Here is a 24,038-nt window from a genome sequence, read left to right as displayed (position 1 = left end):
CCTGTGGTGGCGTGGTGGATGGAGTGTTGGTTGACCTGGAACACTGAGGTCATCAGTTTGAAGCCCTGGGCTTGCCTGCTCAAGGCACATGTGAGAGGCAACTACTACAAGTTGGTGCCCCCCCCATCTCTCTCTCTAAAATCCATAAGTAAAATCTTTTAAAAAATAAAAAGTAAAGGAAAATTAAAAGACAGACTACTGAATGGGAGAAGATACTCAGTAATGCTACATTCAGTAAGGAACTCATACAACTCGACACCAAACAAAATCCAATTAAAAATGGGCAGAGGACCTGAATAGACACTTCTCCAAAGAGGACACACAGATGGCCAATAGACATATGAAAAGATGCTCAGTGTCATCAGGGAGATGCAAATTACAACCACAATGAGATATCACCTCACAGCTGTCAGAATGGCTACCATCAATAAATCAACAAATGACAAGTGTTGGCGAGGATGTGGAGAAAAGGGGACCCTCACACTGTTGGTGGCAGTGCAGATTGGGGCAGCTTCTGTAGAAAACAGTATGAAGGGTCCTCAAAAAAACAGTGCTGCCATATGACCCAGCAGTCCTACTTCTGGGTATTTATCCAAAGAAAATAAAAATACTAACTTAAAAAGATAATATGTAGCCTCATGTTCACTGCAGCATTATTTACAATAGCAAAGATATAGAAGCAGCCTAAGTATCCATCAGATGAATGGGTAAAGAGGGGATAGTATAACTAATAGAATATTACTCAGCTATAAACAATGATGACAGCTTACCATTGTGACAACATAGATGGACCTGGAGGGTATTATGCTAAGTGAAATAAGTCAAGAAAGAAAGACAAATACCGCATTATCTCACTTATATGTGAAGTCAAAACACATACACTCACACAAATGAATAAACAAAAAACTGAGTTGGCCATGAGAGTCTGTCAGTGAACTAGCAACACTGCTGACTGCAGAGCCTCAATTAGGGAATTGACCACAGCAGTGTTCCTTTGTGGTTGGCCTTGACTGACCTTGGCCTTACCCTGGTATACCTGAGAAGATACCTGTGATATGCTAAAGACTTTAAAATTTAATCCAGAATATTGTCAGATTCTTCTGAGTCCATTCTTGGCTGACCACTTATTTTGTTGACCTCAGGGCAAGGCTGGCGATAATATTTTAGGTCCTGCTAGCAATAGCTGATGACCTACCAAGGAGGGTGAACTGCTTTACTGCTTTTATCTCCTTCTCCCTTCTCAGAGCCAGAGGATATGTTTTTTGTTGTTGTTTTTAGTGAGATGGAGGGAGAGGGACAGACAGACAGGAAGGGAGAGAGATGAGAAGCATCAACTCTTCCTTGCAGCTCCTTAGTTGTTCATTGATTTCTTTCTCATATGTGCCTTGACCTGGGGGCTACAGCAGAGCAAGTGACCCCTTGCTCAAGCCAGTAACCTTGGACTCATGCCAGCAACCATGGGGTCATGTCTGTGATCCCACACTCAAGCCGGCAACCTCAGGGTCTCAAACCTGGGTCCTCAGCATCCCAGGCTGATGCTCTATCCACTGTGACACCACCTGGTCAAACAGAGCCAGAGGATATGTTAATGAGAGAGCCAGGAGTCTGAACCAAGGGACGCACATTTCACACCCACTGGCATGAACAGGAAGATGTCTGGGAACCTGGTTAGCCGGTAGACACCAGGTCAGGGTGGGATTAAGGAACCCAAAGGATGCATACTTCTCTCTGTTGGTCTTGTAGGTGTGGGCTATCTCTGGCACCAGAGGATCGTCAAAGTTGGGGTCGCAGAGCAGGGAACAGATGGATAAGAGCACTGGGAAGAGAAGAAAAGCTGGATCAGCACGAGGCTACCAGGTCTGCCTGGGTCTGATGATCCCCCCAACCCATGCTCTCTACTGACAGCAAGTGTCTTCCCTTCACCATCAGATATGAATTATTCTACTTGATGCCCCAGTAGACATGAAATGAATAACTTTGTTCATCTGTTGGCTGAAAGGCAATTTTTCCCCAAGCAATCCCAGACCCAGCTGCTCGAGGGTGTGTGTCTCCTGTCTAGGGAAACCTTGGTTGCCACATACCTTTGGTGTTTGGTCCCAGGGGCCTGCTTACGAACGAGGAAATGGGAACTCTGAACATTCAGTTATGTGGGGGTGAGCAGCATTCCCTCTGGACTCGCTATGCAGTCTTCAAACGCCTGTCCCACCAGCAGCTGGTGCCTCCTGCCCTGCCCCTCCCTTTGGCTGCTGCTTTGCCTCACACTCCCCTCTGCTTGTTTCTAGGCTCTGGGGCCCTGGTCTCTTGGGGTGATTTTTTTCACCATCCCACCTACTCCACTGACAAGACACTCAAATCATTACATTCAGGTTCAACCCTTCTTAGTTCCAAAGGAATATCTGCATTTCTGAAGCCCTGTTTAGACTGGTTTCTTTATTTTATGTATTTGTTTTTCAGTCAGAGGGGAGATAGTGAGATAGACTGCTGCATGTGCCCTGACCAGGATCCACCCAACAACTGTCTGGGTCCATTGCTTGGATCAACTGAGCTATCCTCAGCGAGTGGAGCTGACACTCGAAGCAGTTGAGCCACTGGCTGCAGGAGGAGAAGAGAGAAAAGGGAGGGAAGGAGGGGAAGAGAAGCAGATGGTCGTTTCTCATTTGTGTCCTGACTGGGGATTGAAACTGGGATGTCCATATGCCGGGCCAACACAACACTCTACCCACTGAGCAAACCAGCCAGGGCTAGGCTGGTTTCTCTAGCTGCATACAGAGACCTGTGCTCAGCATACTAACTGCAAGGCCCCAGGGACAGGCCTTCATCTCTTTCCTTCAGGGCTAGCTCACGACCCATGTTGGATAAGTGAATAAATGAGGGAACAGAGAAAGTAATGTAACATCTGCCTTATTTCTGGAGAAACATGCATACAGACTCAATATTTTCTTCTTGCACACATGTGACAGTCTGGCTGGAGCTCCTCATAGCAACCAGTCTGTGTGGACACAGTCGGGGCAGGAACAGCATCACCCGATTCCTCCTCTAGGAGCTGTGGGAAGCTGCCTGTTCTCTCTGGGCCTGTTTCCTCCCAGGGATGTGGGGGCAGAAATGCTGCTGTGAGAGTCACAGGCTCAGGACAGGGCTTGTGAGGCACGTCAGAGTCTGACACATGCAGCTACCTTTGGACACTGTCAGAGATGGAGACCAGTGAGACTGCAGGATGTCGAGGCAGATGCAGCCGTTGCTGTTGATGTTGGGGTGGTAAATTTTGGTCATGAAAGCAACCTGCAGACAAGAGACCTCCAGTCAGACTTAGGGATGCTAGACAGTGTCTTTCTGGAAAATGAACTCAGTGAGGCAGAAGTGGCCACTGCTGCCCTATACCTGGCTTCACACAGTCCAGGGTGAGCTGGGCCCCCCACCCCCAACCCTAACAGGACACAGGTGGGGCAGCCAAGAGAAGTCCCCTGACCCATTCTGAACATGGAGGACTGACACCACCTCCCCTACAGCAGGAGGCTCTGAGGAGCAACAAGAAGGGCAGTAGCAGTAGTATACGCTTCCTGAGTGATGGGGCTCAGGCCGGACCATGCATGACGGGCACCCGTTATATTATTACTGACAGTTTTTGGCATACCTGACATAAGTTATAATTAAATAGTTTTTAAAGACTTAGTCTGGAATATGGGGGGAGGAAGGCTGTATGTATGTGAGGTTTATCATCTGTTACCAAATGATTTTCCTAGGAAGGGTCAAACTTCTAAAGTGTCTCAGACAGTATCGGCCTTACTCTTCAATATCTCTGGTAAAGAGGATCATGCGTTCTTGCCAGATTCCCTGGTAAGGAACAGAGTCAAAGAATTTCTGCAAAAACATCATCTTTTTTATCTTATTCTCTGTAGAAGATTTTTTTTTTTAAGTAACTTTTTTTTTAACAATTTTTTTTATTTTTTATTTTATTCATTTTAGAGAGGAGAGAGAGAGAGAGAGAGAGAGGGGAGGAGCTGGAAGCATCAACTCCCATATGTGCCTTGACCAGGCAAGCCCAGGGTTTTGAACCAGCAACTTCAGCATTTCCAGGTCGACGCTTTATCCACTGCGCCACCACAGGTTAGGCTCTCTGTAGAAGATTTTTAAAGGACAAAAACACTTCCACTGTTGAGTGTCCCATTTCATGTTACATGTCTTTGTTAAAGTAATCCCAATTTACAACATTATTACAACATTACGTCCTTGTCTTCATAACAGCCACTATTTTCACTGTCCTTGGGCAAGTGGGATCCTGAAAATACACAACAGACATATAGGGTTCCAGACTGTTTAAGGAAGACCCTCCGGTGTTGACATGCTGATTGAAAGAGATGAGCTGGAAAATTAAGACTTGATAAGACTGCAGGAAAGGGCAGGGGGTGGATTAGAGACCATGAAATACGCTTTTTCATCCAAGGCCCTGGAAGAAGAGGTGTGCCCAAATCATGCAGTTATTTTAGCATCTGTCCCCCCACCTAGCACACCCTTCTCCCCTGCCCAAAGCTGGCAAGGCCTCTAAATTCCTTCCTTCATTTAACCATGATTTAAAATACTGAGGCACCATGTGACCTCTGGTGGTAGTGCCCATGCAGAGCTGTGGTTTGGGAGCCAAGGGTGTGACTCAAATTCAGCCCTCAAGGCCAACCTCGGGGCAGAGAGACACCACGAACCCTCAACTGTTGGGCCCTGATACAGACCCAGGAAATGTACATCTTGCCAAAATGCATAACCTTAGTCTGGTCCTGAGAAAAGATCACAAACCCAAAAAGAGGGACATATGGCAACATAACTGATGAATACTCCTCATAAGCATCAATATCATAAAAGACTGGGGGAAACTGAGGCAGAGGGCAAAGGTGAAGGAGACAAGGAATGTAGTGCAGGCTCCTAGAATACAGGCAGGACATTACTGCAAACTGGTAATGTGTATAATGCTGTCAGTTTGTTTCAGAGCACTGTGGCCAACACTGATGTCCTGGGTTGGATAACTACTATAGTAATGAAGATGCTGACTTTGGGAAAGCTGGGTGAGGGGTAAGTCTAAGATTAATTCTAAATAAAAGATTTTAAATATACAAACAGACACATCCCATGCTCCTTGGTTACCTGATTTATGCTAGCCATGGAAAGCTTTCAAAAACAGGTTCATGCTTATTCTAAAAAATTAAATCTGATCCTTAATATCTGGCATTTGTCAGTAAGTCTATTAATAAGGGATTACTTGCAGGCAGTCATACAATATGAAAATAAACTCTAGTCTCTCCGTAGGCCAAGGACTCACTGCACACATTTTTGAAAGTATGAATGCTTAGATTTGATCCATGAACAGTACATGAACAATGAGAATTACTGGTAGCTTATTAAAGCAAAGGAAAAACAACTGAGCACAAATTTGCTGCCTTTAGAACAGTTTGTTAAAGTATGGTTTAAAGATGTTTTCATTTTCTTATTTTAAATTTGTACAGAACTAGTATTAATGCATTTTTTGCAAAAACTTAAAGTTGCCTCAAATACTAACATTAAGTACATCAAGCAATACAGTGTCTTTGGTATAGTAGAGTTTTGCTCTTCTTGCATCTATAACTTCATTGGGTTTTTTTTAATACAAAATTTTGCTTTTGTTACAAGTAAATAAAATTCTTCAGTGCTGACCTGTTGTATATAAACAAAAGAATATGCTTTGTTGGAGGATAACAATATGGTTGTAGGCATCCAAAGTTTTATTTAAACAATGCAACTTAAAATTTCCTTGGCATACAGCTCAGACAGAAGGTGCAAACAGAGCCAAGGGTGTGACTCAAATTCAGCCCTCAAGGCCAACCTCGGGGCAGAGAGACACCACGAACCTTCAACTGTTGGGCCCTGATACAGACCCAGGACTTCCATGTACATCTTGCCAAAATGCATAGTCCTGAGAAAAGACCACAAATCCAGAAAGAGGGACATATGGCTTTACACTGTACTTTCTGGTGTTTTTTGGGAAAGTGATATTTAGATCTATTGTGAAGTTCATTTTTTTTTTTTTTTCATTTCTGAAGCTGGAAACGGGGAGAGACAGTCAGACAGACTCCCGCATGCGCCCGACCGGGATCCACCCGGCACGCCCACCAGGGGCGATGCTCTGCCCACCAGGGGGCGATGCTCTGCCCATCCTGGGCGTCGCCATATTGCGACCAGAGCCACTCTAGCGCCTGAGGCAGAGGCCAAGGAGCCATCCCCAGCGCCCGGGCCATCTTTGCTCCAATGGAGCCTTGGCTGCAGGAGGGGAAGAGAGAGACAGAGAGGAAAGCGCGGCGGAGGGGTAGAGAAGCAAATGGGCGCTTCTCCTGTGTGCCCTGGCCGGGAATCGAACCCAGGTCCTCCGCACGCTAGGCCGACGCTCTACCGCTGAGCCAACCGGCCAGGGCCGTGAAGTTCATTTTTTAAAAAATTTTTCCATTGATTTGAGAGAGAGAATCATCAATTCATTGTTCCACTTAGTTCTATTTAGTTGTGTACTCATTGGTTGCTCTGAAACAGTTCATTTTTAAGAAATAAAATGTTTTAGATAAAAAATTAGGCTGACTCTGAGAAGACTTCTGATCAAGATGGTGGAGTAAGTAAACTGCTCACCTCCTCCCATGACCACATCACAATCACACCTAAATTATAGCACCACCACTCTTGAGAGTCATCGGAAGACAGCTGAACAGAACTCCTGTAACTAAGGCTATAAAGAAGAAACTACAGAGACTGTAGGACAAAGACACGAAATGGACTGCCCCACCACCCACGTGTGACAGATAAGCTTCAAGAGAGATATCTCGACTGCAGAGGTACTTCCAGGAGTGAGGGTCCTAGTTCCTCCACAGAGCTCCTCAGGCTGACGTACCAGTGTCAGGGAGAGGAGTCCCCACAGCTGGCTGTGAAATTTGGCAAGGACTCCATCTGGGTGAGACAGAGGACTGCTGTAGACCCAGGAGTCCTCTGAAAGGGCCCATGTCACTAACACTGACTCTGAGTTCCAGAGAAGGGAGAGCAACTCGAAAAGTGCCGGGGGACATACAGGAGAAAGTGAACTGTCTGGCTTCAAGGTGAGAGCCAGAGTGGTAGCTCTCTCTAGGACTCAAGTGCGTGCAGCATTGCTCTTTTGTAGAGCCCTCCCTCACATGGCCAGCAGGTACACCTGAGTACCAAATCCAAGACTCCATTAACCTAACACTGCTCTCACCCAACCCTGATGATTCCCTGAGACCCCACTCCAACCAGTACATGAGCTCAATCCAAACATCTGTTAGAGGCTAACCCACACAAGCAGCCAGCCTACAGACTTTCCTAAAATCTCTCAAAGGGTACACAAACACAAACAAGCTATAAACATAGCTTGGTATACATGAAAGACATGGTAACCACAAACCAAAAATATACAAGAGATATACAAGAAATAGGAAGGAATTGAAACACAACGCTATAGAAAGTCATCAACATACAAGAGAAAAGTGCAAGAGAATAAGAAAGGAATAAGAACTACAGGAAATCAGAAAGCAATGAAAATGGCCATAACTACATGCCTGTTGATAATTACTGTAACCTGACCAGTGGTGGCACAGTAGATAAAGCAGCGTGTAATGCTGAGGTTGCCAGTTTGAAACCCTGGACTTGCTGGGTCAAGGCACATACAAGAAGCAATTAATACTATTGAGTTGATGCTTGCTGCTCCTCCCCACCCCTCTCCTCTCTCTACAATCAATAAATAAAGGATCTTTTAAAAAAGAATAATTACTTTAAAAGTAAATGGAGCGTCGGCCTAGCGTGCGGAGGACCCGGGTTCGATTCCCGGCCAGGGCACACAGGAGAAGCGCCCATTTGCTTCTCCACCCCTCCGCCGCGCTTTCCTCTCTGTCTCTCTCTTCCCCTCCCGCAGCCAAAGCTCCATTGGAGCAAAGATGGCCCGGGCGCTGGGCATGGCTCTGTGGCCTCTGCCCCAAGCGCTAGAGTGGCTCTGGTCGCAACATGGCGACGCCCAGGATGGGCAGAGCATCGCCCCCTGGTGGGCAGAGCTTCGCCCCTGGTGGGCGTGCCGGGTGGATCCCGGTCGGGCGCATGCGGGAGTCTGTCTGACTGTCTCTCCCTGTTTCCAGCTTCAGAAAAATGAAAAAAAAATAAATAAATAAAAATAAAAAAAAAAAAAATAAAAAAAATAAAAGTAAATGGATTAGCCTGACCTGTGGTGGCACAGTGGATAAAGTGTCAACTTGGAAACGCTTAGGTTGCCGGTTCAAAACTCTGGGCTTGCCTGGTCAAGGCACATATGGGAGTTGATGCTTTCTGCTCCTCCCCCCTTCTCTCTCTCTCTCTCTCTCTCTCTCTCTCCCCTCTATAATGAATAAATAAAATCTTTAAAATAAAGTAAAAGTAAATGGATTAAATGTTCCAATCAAAAGACAAATGGACATATATTAAATGGAATATTACTTGGCCATGAAAAAGAATGAACTCTTACTGTGGACAGAGGGGAGATTTTTTGCTAAGTGAAATAAATCAGACAGAGAAAGTTAAATGCCATATGATTTCACTTAAAGAGAATCTAAAAACCAAATTAAATGAACAAACAAAGCAAAAACAGACTCATAGACATGGAGATAGGGCTGAAGATTGACAGATGGGAGAGTGTTAGGGGGGTGGGTGAAAAGGTGAACAGATTAAGAAGTATTGGCAGTCACAAAATAGTCACAGGGACATAAAGTACAGCAGAGGAAATGTAGTCAATAATAGTGTAATAACTATGTATGGTGCCAGGTGGGGACTAGAGGTATCAGGGGGAATACATTGTAAATTATATAAATGTCTAGCCACCATGCTGTACATCTGAAACTAATACAGTACTGAATGTCAACTGTAGTTGAAAAAAATTATTTTACATTGGCTGACACATCTGGGCTCAGGACCCACCCTCCAGTATGAGCCATGCTGTTTTCAGGAAATGATATGTTCTCTAAAAGCTCCAGTTTCCTCATTCACAGCCAAAATTGATATCATTTAAAAATAAGAATAAAGCCTGACCAGGCGATGGCACAGTGGATAGAGCGTCGGACTAGGATGCAGAGGACCAAGGTTCGAGACCCCGAGGTCGCCAGCTTGAGCGCAGGCTTATCTGGTTTGAGCAAGGCTCACCAGCTTGAGCCCAAGGTCGCTAGCTTGAGCAGGGGGTCACTTGGTCTGCTGTAGCCCCCTGGTCAAGGCACATATGAGAAATCAATCAATGAACAACTAAGGAGCCGCAATGAAGAATTGATGTTTCTCATCTCTCTCCCTTCCTGTGTCTGTCCCTATCTGTCCCTCTCTCTCTCTGTCTCTGCCACCAAAAAAAAAAAAAAAAAGAATAAAAATATATACCAGGTAGGGCAAAAGTAACTTTACCATTTTGAGTATGTGAAATAGTTTATTCCTGTATTTTTATTTATTATGTGTTATTTCCCATATGAACAACTGTAACCTACTTTTGCCCCATCCTATGTTGGTGTATACAGAGAAAACCTGGAGGAATGTATACTGGGCTGTGAGTGGTGGTCTTTTCTACACGTAGGGTTATAGGAGGCTGACACTGGTTCCCCAATGTTCTAATTTCAAAATAATCAGTTTACTAGTTTTGCAATCGGGAACATAAACGATTGATGTGAACCCACACACACCACTGCGACCACCTCTGACCTGCAGCCCATCCGATTGGCTCCACTGTGGAGCACTCAGAATACACCTCTATCCCCAGCTCTATACAGCCACCAGCATCACCTTCGCCCCACTCAGTCTCCATCTCAGAGCATGACTCCTTGGACTCCTGTCCTCTCATGTGGCCACCCACCCTGACGCTCTGTGCTTCTCAGACAGAACCGTTCCCTTACGAGGGCAGGACTCTGGGTTTGGCTCTGCCTCAGACATTTGACGCCTGGTGAGTAGTGAGCAGCCCCTCTGGGCTCAGGGTGGAGTGGGTCCATCCAGCCTTCTCCCTCCTGTTAGTTTCAATGTCCTCCCTTGAAGGCTCCACTGCAAGGATGGTGTATGTATGAATGGAGGTGACTTGGCAGGGTCCTAGTACATTGTGACCCTGACATTCATGGGTCCTGTGCTCTGTATGGTATGAGCGGCCTTCCTGGGTTCCACCCACTAGAAACCCAGTAGCAACTCCCCTCCCCGACCCACCCCTTTTATACAACCACAGAGACTCCAGGGCGTTGTCCGTTGTCCCTGGGGCAGGGAATGAGATCTCTGCTTAGAGGAAGAGGGGCTCCACAGGGGGCAGAGTGAGCTCCGCCACAAAGAACACCACTCAAACCATGGCTTCAGGGAACCCCTCACCTCAGGAACTGACTGGAGTCCAGGGCATAAAGTCTGGGGGGGCTGTGATCATGCAGATGGGTGAGGGCCTGCGAGAGGAGCCCCATGTGAAACTTTATGACTTGAAAGGCCCCTTCATCACACTCTTTTGCTTCAATCAAAAGACTCATCCTGCCTGACCAGGCGGTGGCGCAGTGGATAGAGCATCAGACTGGGATGTGGAGGACCCAGGTTCGAGACCCCGAGGGCACCAGCTTGAGCGCGGGCTCATCTGACTTGAGCAAAGCTCACCAGCTTGGACCCAAGGTCTCCAGCTTGAGCAAGGGGTTACTTGGTCTGCTGAAGGCCCACGGTCAAGGCACATATGAGAAAGCAGTCAGTGAACAACTAAGATGTTGCAACGAAAAGCTGATGATTGATGCTTCTCATCTCTCTCCGTTCCTGTCTGTCTGTCCCTGTCTATCCCTCTCTCTGTCTCTGTAAAAAAAAAAAAGACTCATCCTTACCTTTGGGGGTTTGAATGGATAATCTGTAGGAAAGTGGATGTTCAGGAAGAAAATGCCTCCTTGGTAAGGACTGTCATTCTAGAAGGATGGAACACAGAAGGCACATTAGTCGCACAAAAGCATCAAGGGCGGCAGCAAACGGGGTGGTGCTCAGCAGCTGCTACCTGGAGCTACTACCTACCGGGCCCAGGATGGTGGCCTGCCAGCAGAACCCTGCAAGATAAAAGGGGGAATGTCAGAGACACCCCACAAGTCTGCTCTGCCCCAGGAGCCTCTCCTATCACAAGTACAGCCCCCGGGGTCCCCAGAATGTGCCAAGACTCCCAGACTCCCAGGAGGTCTGTGCTTAAAGTTAGCAGTTTATCACCCAGAAGGCTGCTGAGAACATCAGCCAAGGGAAGAGCTCAGGGCAAGTCCAGCAGGGCCAAATGCAGGAGTCAGAATGTGTCACCATCCTGGCATTGACATGTAACAACATGCAGAGTACTGGCCACCAGGGAGGTTCATCAGTGAGCACAAATGATAAATGGACCACCCACATGACTGATCTGCCAGTCCTTCTAAGTATGACCCAAAGCAACCATGATAAATAACATGGCTATCTCTCTGGTGTGACCAATCCCCACTTTAAATCACGTAGTTGGTGTGGGTCAAAACCCTAGGGCAGGCAAGGACAGCCCTATCAAGCTGGACATCTCAGAGATCACCTCCTAGAGGCTGAGGATAAAGGCCAGATCTTTTTTTTTAATTATTTTTTTTATTTATTCATTTTTAGAGAGGAGAGGGAGAGACAGAGAGAGAGAAGGGGGGGAGGAGCTGGAAGCATCAACTCCCATATGTGCCTTGACCAGGCAAGCCCAGGGTTTTGAACCGGCGACCTCAGCATTTTCAGGTCGACGCTTTATCCACTGCGCCACCACAGGTCAGGCCAGATCTTTTTTTGACAATTAAATTCTTCACTACTGAGGTGCCAGTAAACTGCAATTCACTCTTTTAACACAGATTTAAGCCTCAGGTAGTCTTCAGCACTCTTCTTTTTTTTTGGGGGGGGGGGGGGACGACAGAGAGAGGGACAGATAGGGACAGACAGACAGGAAGGGAGAGAGATGAGAAGCATCAATTTTTCACTGCAGCTCCTTAGTTGTTCATTGATTGCTTTTTCATATGTGCCTTGACTGGGGGGCTACAGCAGAGCGAGTGACCCCTTGCTCAAGCCAGCAACCTTGGGCTTCAGGCCAGCGACCTTTGGGCTCAAGCGAGCGACCATGGGGTCAAGTCTTTGATCCCGCGCTCAAGCCTGTGACCTCAGGGTTTCAAACCTGGGTCCTCTGCGTCCCAGTCTGACCCTCTTAGCTACTGCTGTACCAACACCTGGTCAGGCAGTTTTCACGCACTTTCCATATGGCTTTTTATAACCCTCTTACACTCCCTCCTTCTTCCCTGGGTTCCTTCTGAAGCTCTCTGCAAAGGGTCTCTTTCCGGAGCCAATGGTCATAGCCCTGGGGCCTCAGTGAGGTCACCTTCCATGGTGTCCTCTCCCATGCTGCCTCTGGCAGGGCCCATGCACTGGGGGCGTGGTGACAGGGCCAGGATAAGCCTCTCTTGTTCTCCTTTCCCTTCTCTTGCTGCTTATCATGCCTGCTGCCTCTGTGGCACCTCAGGCTACTTTCACTGCCCTGCCCAGCCCTAGAGAAGCTCCAGTGTACTTGGCAAGGCTGACTTGGCGGCCAATGCCTCACTTCTAAGTTCCTAGGGCAATTACTCATCTTTATGGAAAGTGCCTACCCATCCACCAAGTGGACTGCTGAAAGTGCCTGAGGAAACTGTTACTCTAGGGAGTTCTGTGTTATGGCTCCATGATGGTGTGGAATTAGTCCAAGGTTTTAGACCTGTCCTAGGTTCCTGCCACCTGTTCAAATGCCCCACAGGCTCTCCCTTGACAGCAGGATAGTAAATCACCAAGGCATGAGGAGAGGTGAGTGCAGGGACTACAGAGCAAGTTTCCCAGACCTCCTTTAGGCAGTCAGGGCAGCCCAGGACCTGTTCCAATACTTCAAGGAAATGGTACAGAAAACCATACTTTTAGCTGCAACAAGACTGCCTGAGCCAACAGAAGTGTCATTTCTCTGTCTTTTGACTCTTTTTATTCCAACTCAGGCTAATTATTAGCTGTGGTTGAAAGGTGACTATACCTTTCCCTAATAATACTGCAGGATGGAATTCCTTATTAAATGTTTTTGATAATTAACATATTAGAGACTGGGAACCCATGGGGAGAAGTAGGTAATAAAAGTGGTTCCTTGTGGTGAATAGGGCCTCTGGTCCTGTTTGCTTGAATCCCTGAGGGCTGTGTGGGTGGCTGAGCAGGACTTGAGGGCATGGTCAGAAGAAAAGGCCACATAAGAGAGGAAGAGAAAGGAAACTGCAAGGACAGCTGAAAAGAGGCTGTTTGCCCATAGGGAGGTATGAAATAGCCCCAGAGGTTAGGTGGTGTCCAAGGCTGCACACACCTCATTTGTGGAGATGCTGAGCAAGGAGGGGGTGCCTAGACACTGCCTCCAGCATGAGGCTGCCAGGAAGGTGAGTATGCGCGCTGCAGGGCAAGGCCCAAGGGTGCTGCTAGGAAGCTGGGCTAATTCAGGAACAGCTTGATTTTACCAGCACCCGAGTTTGGCAATGTGACAGGTAAGAGGGGAAAATACGCTATGGAGACTTGGGACTTGTGGAAACACGGGTCAAGTGACAAGCAGAACCAGCAAATAGTGGTACCATAGCCACCTTGTTCATAAGACTGGCACACACCTCTACACTCAGCGCTCTGTCCGCCCATCCCAGGTGCTCTGAGCCTCAACCCATAGCATGTGCATGGGACAGCACCTCTTCTTCCAGTTTTGTGAAATTACTGGTATTCTTTTTTTTTATTGCAGTAACATATATGTAGCTATGGTGACAAGATAAAGAGTTACAGAGATGGATGGTGGTGGCTGCAAAACTGTGAATGGATTTGACACCACCAAACTGTGTGCTTAAAGATAGTTAAGGCCCTGGCAGGTTTGCTCAGCGGTAGAGCGTTGGCCTAGCGTGTGGAGGACCCAGGTTCGATTCCCGGCCAGGGCACACAGGAGAAGCGCCCATTTGCTTCTCCACCCCTCCACCGCGCCTTCCTCTCTGTCTCTCTCTTCCCCTCCCGCAGCCAAGGCTCCATTGGAGCAAAGATGGCCCAGGCGCTGGGGATGGCTCTGTGGCCTCTGCCTCAGGCGCTAGAGTGGCTCTGGTCGCAACATGGCGACACCCAGGATGGGCAGAGCATCGCCCCATGGTGGGCGTGCCGGGTGGATCCAGGTTGGGCGCATGCGGGAGTCTGTCTGACTGTCTCTCCCTGTTTCCAGCTTCAGAAAAATGCAAAAAAAAAAAAAAAAAAAAAAAGATAGTTAAGAAGGTAAACTGTTACGTGCCTTTTAACACAATAAAAAGTAAAAAAAAAAAAGTGACATAAAATGTCATCTAGCCATTTCAAGTGAACAATTCAGTGGCATTAAGTGTATCCGTGTTGTCCAGCCACCGCCATTATCCATTCTGACAAGTCTTTCATGACTCCAAACAGGAATTTCATACCATCTCTACCTCCCTCAGTTCCTAGGAACCTCTACTCCACTTTCTATCTCCACATTTGCCTAGTCTAGGTATTTCATACAGATGGAGCCACATGTTAGTCCTTTTGTGTATGGCTTGTTGGACATTGTGTGTTTCCAAGGCTCACCCATGTTATAGAATTCTTTCCTCTTTATGCCTAAATAATATGCTGTTGTATGTATATGACATACCTTGCTTTCTCTGTCATGTGTTGATGGGCACTTGGGACTTTGGGTGACTGAGAATAATGGTGCAATGCATACTGGCATGTGAGTTCTGTTTAAGTCCCTATTTTCAATTATTTGGTGTCTGTGATGGGTACCACCCCTCTTTCATACCATCTCACAGTAAAGATGAGTGAGTGGAGGTGAGACGGGAGCAGAAAATGTACTTGGGGAGCCCACGTGCTGGGCAGCATGATCTTGGCTGGTCAGCTGTAAAGAGGAGCAGAGGGCTGGCTGGTGCTCCACTAAGGAGGAGCAGAAGTGGGAGAAGAGCACAGGTACTGCCTTCCCCTTGGCAGAAGCAGGAAGTCTCCACAACTAGTTTCATGACCATTTTTACACCAAAAAGTCAAGTTTTCATTGGTTAGAGGCACTTTTCAGGAGCCAATGTGCTCCAGGACAAGATGGCTTTCTTGTGTCACAGTGGAGGGAACTGGTGATTTCAGACACCATCTTGACTAGCCAGACTATGAACTCAATGTGTTTAATGAAAAAGCAGTTCACGAGCCTGACTGGTGGTGGTGCGGCGGATAGAGCATCGACCTGGGATGCTGAGGACCCAGGTTTGAAACCCCAAGGTTGCCGGCTTAAGCACAGGCTTTCCAGCTTGAATGTGGGGTTGCTGGCTTGAACATGCAATCATTGACATGATCCCATGTTCACCGGCTTGAAGCCTAAGGTCACTGGCTTGAGCACAAGGTCATTGGCTTGGCTGGAGCCCCCTGGTCAAGGCACATATGAGAAGCAATCAATGAACAACTAAAGTGCTGCAACTAGGAGTTGATGCTCTTCATCACTCTCCCTTCCTGTCTCTCTCTCTCTCTCTCTAAAAAAAAAGAAAAGAAAAGAAAATGCAATTCATAAGCAAATTAGAGAAAACAATAGGTTTTCTTAAAAAACTGCTGGGCTAATAATTTGGGGGTGTTGACTGAAGGCTCCCATGATCTGAAGCCTGAACGATACTTACAATCATCTCCCACAGCTTCTGCAGAGCACAGAGCAGGAGGGTCCCTCTGCAGGTCAGTTAGTTCCTAGAACACAAGAAGCGGGGCTCAGAGTTGGTGTGAGCTGGGGATGCTGCTCTGCATCCAACACCTCTTGGCCAGAAATGCAATCTCCTGGTGGGAAGAGGTTCCTAGGCCTCAGAAGGGTTGGCCTGGCTAATGAAAACAGGAGACCTGAAGGTCGGCACGTAGCTGTGAAGACACCTGATAACTCTGTATTATCATTTCCATTTTGTAAGTCAGGAAACTGAAATGTAAAGCTGCTTACCCAAGGTCACAGAGATGATGGGGCAGGGCAAGGAGTTCTGTGTGTACTTCACCCTCACAGACGGAAAAGAACAGGGTTTTAGCTCTGAGCTCCAGAATCAATACATGGAAGAATTTAGCTCAGAGAAAGTGCTCAATTAAGGACAGGACTCCTGTATTTCAATCTCTTTCTCACACTAGTGGGTGTGTGGCGAGTCTCAGGGCTCTTGAAGTGGGAGACGAAGGACACGTGAGTTAGTCTGGCAAACCACTCCACGTACGTGCACAGGAACAGGAATTACACCCTAACTGGATTCCTTCAGGAGATACCACCTTCTGGCTACGATGCCCAAGTTATCCTGGCCCAGCGTGAGCCTCAAAGCCTAGACTTTAGGGCAGTAGTTATTAAACTTGATGTGACGATGAGTCTCGCCCTCCCAAACCCCGCCCCGAGTGACTCAAGCCACACACGCCGTTGGCCCCGCCTCTCAAAGGCGCTAGTTAGTCCTACGCGCCGCTGGCTCCGCCCCGCAGGGCGTTAGCTAGTCCTACGCGCCGTTGGGCCCGCCCCTCAAAGGCGCTAGTTAGTCCTACGTGCCGTTGGCTCCGCCCCGCAGGGCGTTAGCTAGTCCTGCGCGCCTTTGGGCCCGCCCGTCAAAGGCGCTAGTTAGTGCTACGCGCCGCCGGCCCCGCCCTGCAGGGCACTAGCGCCACGTAACGCTGGCCCCGCCTCCGCGCCTGGCCGTGCCCCTTTGAGGCTGTCCCTGCGCCGGTTCTGTGTCCCTCCTTGCAGCTGTCGCCGCCCTAGTGAGTACCTCGGTCACCATCCGTTCGGCGGTTTGACGACCCCACCCACGAGTCGACGCTTCGGACTCTCAAGGAGTCTGAGGACCGGAGGGCTCCTTACCTTTTGGATCCGCCTCAGCGCCATCCTTTCCCCGCTGCTGGAGATCGGGAACGGCCGCCTGCGCGTGCGCGCCGCAGGGCACTGTGGGCCGGATTTGCCGCGAGGCGCGTGGCCGTTGGGGGAGCGGCGTGGGAGCCGTCTGTCGCCCGCCGCGGCCCGGCCCCGGGACGGCGAGGGGCTCGGGAGGAGGGCGGGGAGGGCTGAGCAGCGGTCGCGCGGTGCTGGGAGGCGCGTGCCGGCCCGTCGGTAGTGGTGCCCGGCCCCGCGTGGACCCCCTTCTGTGTGTGTCCCGCCCCGCCTTGTGTGACGTCAGGTGGTCGCAGCTCTCCCCGGAGACGCGCCGGCACCCGGCGAGGCGGGGGCTGCAGGCGCTGCCTTCAGTCCGCTGCGGGCGACTCTGGTGCGGCCTGAACCCGAGCCTGTCCGAATTTCCTTCTCGGCCTCCTTCCCTTTTCCCACGACCTGCAGGCATCTAGGACTGAACTTTTGAAACTGAATTGGGAACAATTAGTATGCCAGAAATAAGTTTAAAGGGTTGCAACCAATATTAAATAAATAAAAGTACAAAAAATCAGTGCGTTTCACAGTGTAGAGATTGGGAAAGTTCTCTTGTGCGTATATAGATATTTATCCTCCAAACTTAGACACTTTTTTTGAGACTGAAACGGGTGCAGTATGATTATCCTAGGGACCACAGGTGTAATCTGAGGCTGTCTCCGGACAGACAGGACACACGGTCGCCTGCATGTGTGTACGCAATATAAAATGCAGGACTGACAGTGCCATGGGCCTTCAACCGGTCCCTGGCTTCTGTTCTCTCAGTCATCTACCATCTCTTAAACGCAGGTTCATGAACTGTCTCTAAAATGCGAATCCTACATGATGCGTCCTAGGCTGAAACTACAGGGATGCCCTGTGGCCGCAGGGATCACATTCCCCCGTCATCTAAGGCCCTTCAAAATCCAGTATTGTCCTGTCGGGTTTATTGGCATCGGTTTCCATCGCTGCCCGCATTGCATTCCTTTATTCCTGGCCACCTTGTTTGGGAAGCCCCCTCTTTCCCTTGATGCAGAGCCATCACTCACCTTGCAAAGCCAGTTCACACCCCCCACCCCCACCCAATGGCTCTGATAGAGCTTTTCTATAAGGGTTTATGTATTTTTGTTAGACTATAAACCTCAGTTACAATGATGGGTATCTATGGATGGATGGTAATTTCCAAAATTTCCTCAGAATTTGCATCACTTTTATAATCCAGAAAAAGGAAAAGAAACAAGTTTGTGTTGAATAGCAAATTAAAATTTCATGTTTCCTGTTGGTATTTTAATGCATAGTTTTCTAAACTTATTATTCAGTGAGAGAGGGGGAGGCAGAGACAGACTCCCACATGCACCCCGACTAGGATCCACCGGCAAGCCCACTAGGAGGCGGTGCTCTGCCCATCTGGGGCTCTTGCTCTGTTGGGTCCAGAGCCATTATTTTTTAGCCCCTGAGGTGGAGGGTATGGAACCATCCTCAGAGCCCAGTGACAGCTCGCTCCAGTTGAGCCGTGGCTGCAGGAGGGAGGAGAAGAGAGAACGAGAAAGACAGAAGTGAGAGGGGTAGGGTTAGAGAAGTAGAGGGGTGCTTCTGTGTGCCCTGACCGGGGATCGAACCTGGGACATCCACACGCCAGGCTGATGCTCTACCACTGTGCCAACCAGCCAGGGCCAACTTATTTTTTATTGTTATATTTTATTGATTTTAGAGACAGGAAGGTGAGAGAGAGAGAGAAAGGAACTTCAATCCATTCCTGTATGTACCCTGACCAGGATCGAACCAGCAACCTCTGCACTTCCAGATGATGCTCTAATGAACCAACCGAGCTATCCAGCCAGGGCTAGGTTTTTAAACTTTTTACATGAAGGTTTATACATAGGGTTGTTTTGTTTTGTTTTTTTGACAGAGACAGAGAAAGTCAGACAGAGGGACAGACAGGAAGGGAGAGAGATGAGAAGCATCAATTCTTTGTTGAGGCATTGTAGTTGTTCATTGATTGCTTTCTCATATGTGCTTGTGGGGGGGGGCTACAGCAGAGCAAGTGGCCCTTTGCTCAAGCCAGTGACCTTGGGCTCAAGCCAGAGACCTTTGGGCTCAGGCCAGCAACCCTGCATTCAGTCAAGCTGGTGAGCCCGTGCTCAAGCCAGTGACCTCATGATTTTGAACCTGAGTCGTCTGTGTCCTAGTCCGATGCTCTATCCACTGCGCCACTGCCTAGTTAGACAGGGTTTTATTTTTGTTGGTTTTATTTTTTGAAGTAATTTTAAATGTATAAAAGTGTTGCAAATATTTAAAAAATTTTTAAGTTGATAAATTAGACTTAATAAAAATTAAAAACTTTTTTTTTTTCTTCTGAAGTTGGAAACAGGGAGGCAGTCAGACTCCCGCATGTGCCCGACTGGGATCCACCCAGCATGCCCACCAGGGGGTGATGCTCTGCCACAATCAGAGCCATTCTAGCGCCTGAGGCAGAGGCCACAGAGCCATCCTCAGCGCCCGGGCCAACTTTGCTCCAATGGAGCCTTGGCTGTGGGAGGGGAAGAGAGAGACAGAGAGGAAGGAGAGGGCGAGGGATGGAGAAGCAGATGGGCGCTTCTCCTGTGTGCCCTGGCCGGGAATCGAACCCGGGACTCTCGCACGCCAGGCGGACGCTCTACCACTGAGCCAACCGGTCAAGGCAAAAATTAAAAACTTTTGTGCTTTAAACAAAACCATCAAGGAAGCAAAAAGACACCCTACAGAATTGGAGCAAGTATTTGCAAATTACACGTTTGATAAGGGTTCAGTGTCCAGACTACATAAGGAATTCTTACACACACCCCCCCAAAAAAGACAAACTTTAAAACTGAGGAAAGGAATTTTTTTTGAGAGAGAGAAAGAAGCATCAACTTGTAATTGTGTCATTTTTAGTTGTTCACTGATTGCTTTTCATACATTCCTTGACTAGGGGACTCAAGCTGAGCCAGTGACCCCTTTCTCAAGCCAGGGACCTGAGGTCACACCTGTGATTCTGCACTCAAACCAGTGACCTCAGGGTTTCAAACCTGGGTCCTCAGGTTTTCAGGTCTACACTATCCACTGTTCCACTGCCTGGTCAGGCCAATCTCTGCCTTTTGATTGGACAGTTGAATCCATTTACATTTAAAATAATTACGGATAAGAAGGAACTTACTGCCATTTTGCTGTTTTTAAAAATGTCCTTCTAGTTCCAACCACAACCGAAGTTGCTGTCTCCCATGGAACCAAAGAACTGAGGCAGTGGGAACTAGAATACCAGAACTCTCAGAAGTGGAGGGTCTGTCCATCCAGGAAGATCCTATGTTGACACCGCTTAGCATAATGGTCAACCTCTTCTAATTAGGGCTTGCCCCACCAGAGCTTCTGCATACCTGTTTCCCATTCCATTTCCTAGTCCTCATATCCCCTTGCCTTGAACTAGAGGGAGCAGAGCAGACAGGATGCACCCTGCTCTAGACCAGGACCACTGCCTATCACACTGGGAAACGGTTGGGGCAATGGCAAGTAAAAAGTGCCACAAAGCTTTCCTGCTGTTTTAAAGGTGTCTTTTTTTTGCTTGAGTGTTCACTTCGTTGCTATAAAACTTTGACTGATTTTGAATGCCTCTACAAAATTAGTTCAGAAAGCTTCTGGCTATTCATGTTTTTGTGAAGAAATGAATGTTTGGATCTTCCTAGTCTACCATTTTGTGGTATACTGGTTTTTAAACTATCAAATTGGCATGATGAATAAAGATGTGAAATTTATAGAGAGTTTTGGGAAAGTGTCACTGTCATCAGTGTTGGTGACTTCTGGGAGAACAATATGTATGTGTGTACATACATGTAAGTGTATGCTTATATTGTAGTAAGGTATTTGAAGAACTTCCTTGCTCTTTCATTAGGAGATCGAATTTGTATATTGCTCTCTTTCTCCCCATCTTTGAATCCTACGAATAGCATGCCCCTAAGCAATGGAGGGAGGGGAGAGACACTGGAAGAATCTGTGAAATGTATGTCTTGTGAATCCCCACCTGTATGTCATGATGTTATGCCTCCCCCCATCTGTATGTGGTCAGAGAGTATATAAGCAGCCTCTGAGAGGTAATCAGGGCTGCATGATTTGGGTAGGAGGATTGCTCCTTGTATGCCGCCGGCTTTTCATAATAAAACTCCTCAAAATTCATATTGGACTTGGTGTCTCTACATGAACCCGCAGAAATGAGGTACAGTACTTTATAACAATATGGTACATACATAGGTATGTATGTGTACTGGCATTTGTGTGTTTGCATATGTGTGTGTGTGTGTGTGTACAAAGATATGTGTATCTGAAAAAATCTTAAAATATTCATATCATCTGACTTAGAAATTCAACTCCTAGAAACTTGGCCTAAGGAAATAATCCTGATATGTATGGGAGGTTTTAGCTCCAAGGATGTCTTTTAAATTTTTATTTATTGATTTGGGGGGAGGGGGAGAAAGGGAGAAAGAAACATTGGTTTGCTCTTTCACATCCTTATGCTTTCATTGGTTGATTCTATGTGCCCTGACCAGGGATGGAACTCGCAACCCTGGCACATGGGGACGGGACGATGCTCTAACCAACGGAGCCACCCAGCCAAATATACAAGGATATTTATTTCCACACCATTTATAATAACGAAATGCTAGCAGCAATATTTATGTCCAACACTAGGGGTTGGTTAAAGTATCTGATGGCCCACCATGCAGTGAGATGCCACATACCCACTAAAACTCGTGTTGACGAAGAATATTTAATGACAGTGAACTTACATTACTTACTACTTAAAAATATATCTTAAAATCCAACAAATTTTATTTTAAAAAATTATCCGACCTCCCTCGCTCCAGTGGTTGCCCTCTCCCCAAAACTCTTCCTAAACCTGGTCCTCTTGGATTTGTACCTCCCCGCCCCCACCTCCCACCTCTCCCCGCCCCTCCCAGAGCCCGGCCGCCCGGAGCGCCCCGCGGGCAGCGGGTGGCCGGCGCGAGGCCCCTCCCCGAGTCGCGCTGCGCGGAGGAAGCGGAGGCGGCCGCAGCGCCAAGACCTCGCTGCGTTCATGGCGTCGCCGGGGTGAGTGCGGCGCTCAGGCCGGACCGGCGGGGCTCCGCAGGGCTCGGTGGGGCGGGGGTGCGGGTGCGGCGGGGAAGGGGTGCGGCGTTCCCTCCCCGGCCCTGCGCCCGCCAGGCCCGCGGCCCCCTCTGGCCGACCTTGGGCGGACGCGCCCGGCCGGGCCGCCGGGGCCCGGAGGGGGAGGGGAGCGCGCCCCCAGGGGCCCGTCGTCTTCGTTGGTTCGTTGGTCCGTTTTTCCTGCTGCAGGGCAGCTGCCGGGAAGCCCCAAGTGGCAGGAGCGGGGACGGGGAGACCCCGCACGCGCGCCCGTTGCCTGCTGGGCTCCGGGTGCCGCCGCGGGCCTGTGGGGCGGCCGCCCCTGTTCTGACCTCATGTCCCTTCTGCTGTCTCCGTGTTAAAATGTTCTCTCTTCTAGGAAACGATGGTGACAGAGTTTGCAATTAAAAAAAAAAAATCATACTTGCAAAAGAAAACCTCATTAATTCATTATGATTACTTTTTATTTTGGTAATTTAACTAGTCATGAAAGCTGAGAATGACAGCCCAACTCCTTCACAGAGGAGGAAAATAAGACTCAAGGTCATTGCCATAGTTAGTAAAATTCATCATCTGACTGTTGTCACCTTTCAGAGGGTCTTAGACATATTAGTTGTGGTATAGTTCAAGTTGTACATCATTCCACTTCACAACGGGCCTTTACAGGTGTGGGGCCTGTGGGGTGGAGATCGGGAGGCCAGAACTTTCTGTGGGGTGTGCTGGCTGGGTACAGTGGAGGGTCAAGGCGGGTGCGACTGCATCTGTCATGGCATCTCCCGGTATCTTTCTAGGTTTTGTGGAGCAGTGGTCAGAAGTACCCAGTACTTTGAGCTCATAACTAGAGTAAACAAGGGCCCATCCCTCAGAAGGCCTGGCTGATTCACCCAGGGGGTCAAGGTCCCACTGCATCTAGTGGTAAGGGTGGGGCAGCACACAGATGGCTGAGCTTGTGTGGGGAAGCCAAGAGGCCTTTTAAAAAGTGATGGTGCATTTGGTGTCCAAGTCCACTAACTTCTAGACATGGGATCAGAAGTGTACTTATTGCTGGGCTGGTATGCCCTTCTCTGAGTCAGTAGGTCTGAAACTGCCCCTGCAGAAGGTAGTGTTAGTGCAGACATGCTGTTTGCAGTTCCAACTATTTGTGAGTGACCCCCATGAGTCTGAAGTTGGTACAAATCTAATTTTCTGAGGGGTTCCCAATGCAAAACTCAGGTCACAAATCTTGACTATACTTTGTCATGTTATAGAGAGAACTGTGTACTTACACTAATGTTGGTCAAATAAGTTTGTATATATGATGTATATGTTTGCTCACTTATAGTTTTCATTGGGGGCTGGGCAACGCCAGATATAGTGGTCTTTGAGGTTGCAGGTTCCCTTCTTGGTTGGGAGGGGCCATTGTCTTGCTAATCTTTACTGGAAGAGAGATTCTGCCCCCACCACCGAGAGGTGCAGGATTTCTTCTTTCTCCCCTCCCTGATCCCTTGCCCTCCATGGGAAAAGCAGGTTCCCAGCTTTTCCTTTGGCTTTTCATGTGGCTTGCCTCTCTTGGTGAGACACCAATAAACAGAAAGGTCCTCCATCCTCCGACTCCGCCGTTTCTTTACCGTCTGCCCGAATTCAACAAGAAGCTGCATGTGAATGGCCAAGATGGTGGCGGCCCCTGGCCTTACAACTATGTACAGATTTGGGGTCAGTCCACACCTCCAGATGTGTCTGCTCTGTAGGTCTTGCTGGTACATCAGAGTGCAGCCAGGGAGACCTGGCTTCTTGAGATCTTCTTGCCCGTTTCAGTTAGCTGACCAGCAGACACTGCCTAGTGGACTTGGTGCCATGAGAGATCAGTGCAGAAATTCAGGACAGGGATAGGAAAGGTGCTGTAATTTCTGCTGGGCTGTTCATGGAGGATCCTCCAAATCATCTTTCCAAGAAGTGTGTTGTCAAGCCAGGTTATAAGTGCTTTTGCACATATTAAGTTACTGAATCTTCACAATAATCCTATCAGTAAGTC

The 24,038-nt window shown here is 48.2% G+C and overlaps 2 protein-coding genes across 4 annotated transcripts in view; one reads left to right on the top strand and one right to left on the bottom strand.

Moving 5' to 3' along the window:
* URGCP (upregulator of cell proliferation) overlaps nt 1-24,038 on the top strand; it is a 51,619-nt gene that overhangs the window by 8,621 nt on the left and 18,960 nt on the right. The window contains 2 exon segments of the mRNA XM_066354468.1: nt 1,744-1,857; nt 4,966-5,058. Coding sequence (XP_066210565.1) covers nt 1,744-1,857; nt 4,966-5,058 — 207 coding nt within the window.
* Nucleotides 1,787-17,738, bottom strand: UBE2D4 (ubiquitin conjugating enzyme E2 D4 (putative)). 3 transcript variants are annotated; one of them, XM_066354480.1, is made up of 5 exons: nt 16,859-17,732; nt 15,669-15,732; nt 11,026-11,057; nt 10,845-10,922; nt 4,162-4,276 (listed from the first exon to the last, which is right to left on the bottom strand). In XM_066354480.1, the coding sequence occupies exons 1-5, from the start codon at nt 16,880-16,882 to the stop codon at nt 4,220-4,222; spliced, it is 255 nt and encodes an 84-aa protein (XP_066210577.1). In that variant the 5' UTR covers nt 16,883-17,732; the 3' UTR covers nt 4,162-4,219. The 3 variants fall into 3 exon arrangements, 1 of the variants encoding a protein (XP_066210577.1); XR_010747553.1 differs by lacking the exons at nt 4,162-4,276; nt 10,845-10,922; nt 11,026-11,057 and adding exons at nt 1,787-1,816; nt 3,174-3,279 and having other exon boundaries at nt 16,859-17,738; XR_010747554.1 differs by lacking the exons at nt 4,162-4,276; nt 10,845-10,922; nt 11,026-11,057 and adding an exon at nt 15,232-15,517 and having other exon boundaries at nt 16,859-17,738.

This window comes from Saccopteryx leptura, chromosome 12, assembly GCF_036850995.1.
Source record: "Saccopteryx leptura isolate mSacLep1 chromosome 12, mSacLep1_pri_phased_curated, whole genome shotgun sequence".
Taxonomy (NCBI): Eukaryota; Metazoa; Chordata; class Mammalia; order Chiroptera; family Emballonuridae; genus Saccopteryx; species Saccopteryx leptura.
Note: the sequence above shows the minus strand (reverse complement) of the source record. Positions and strands in the feature narration are given on the sequence as shown.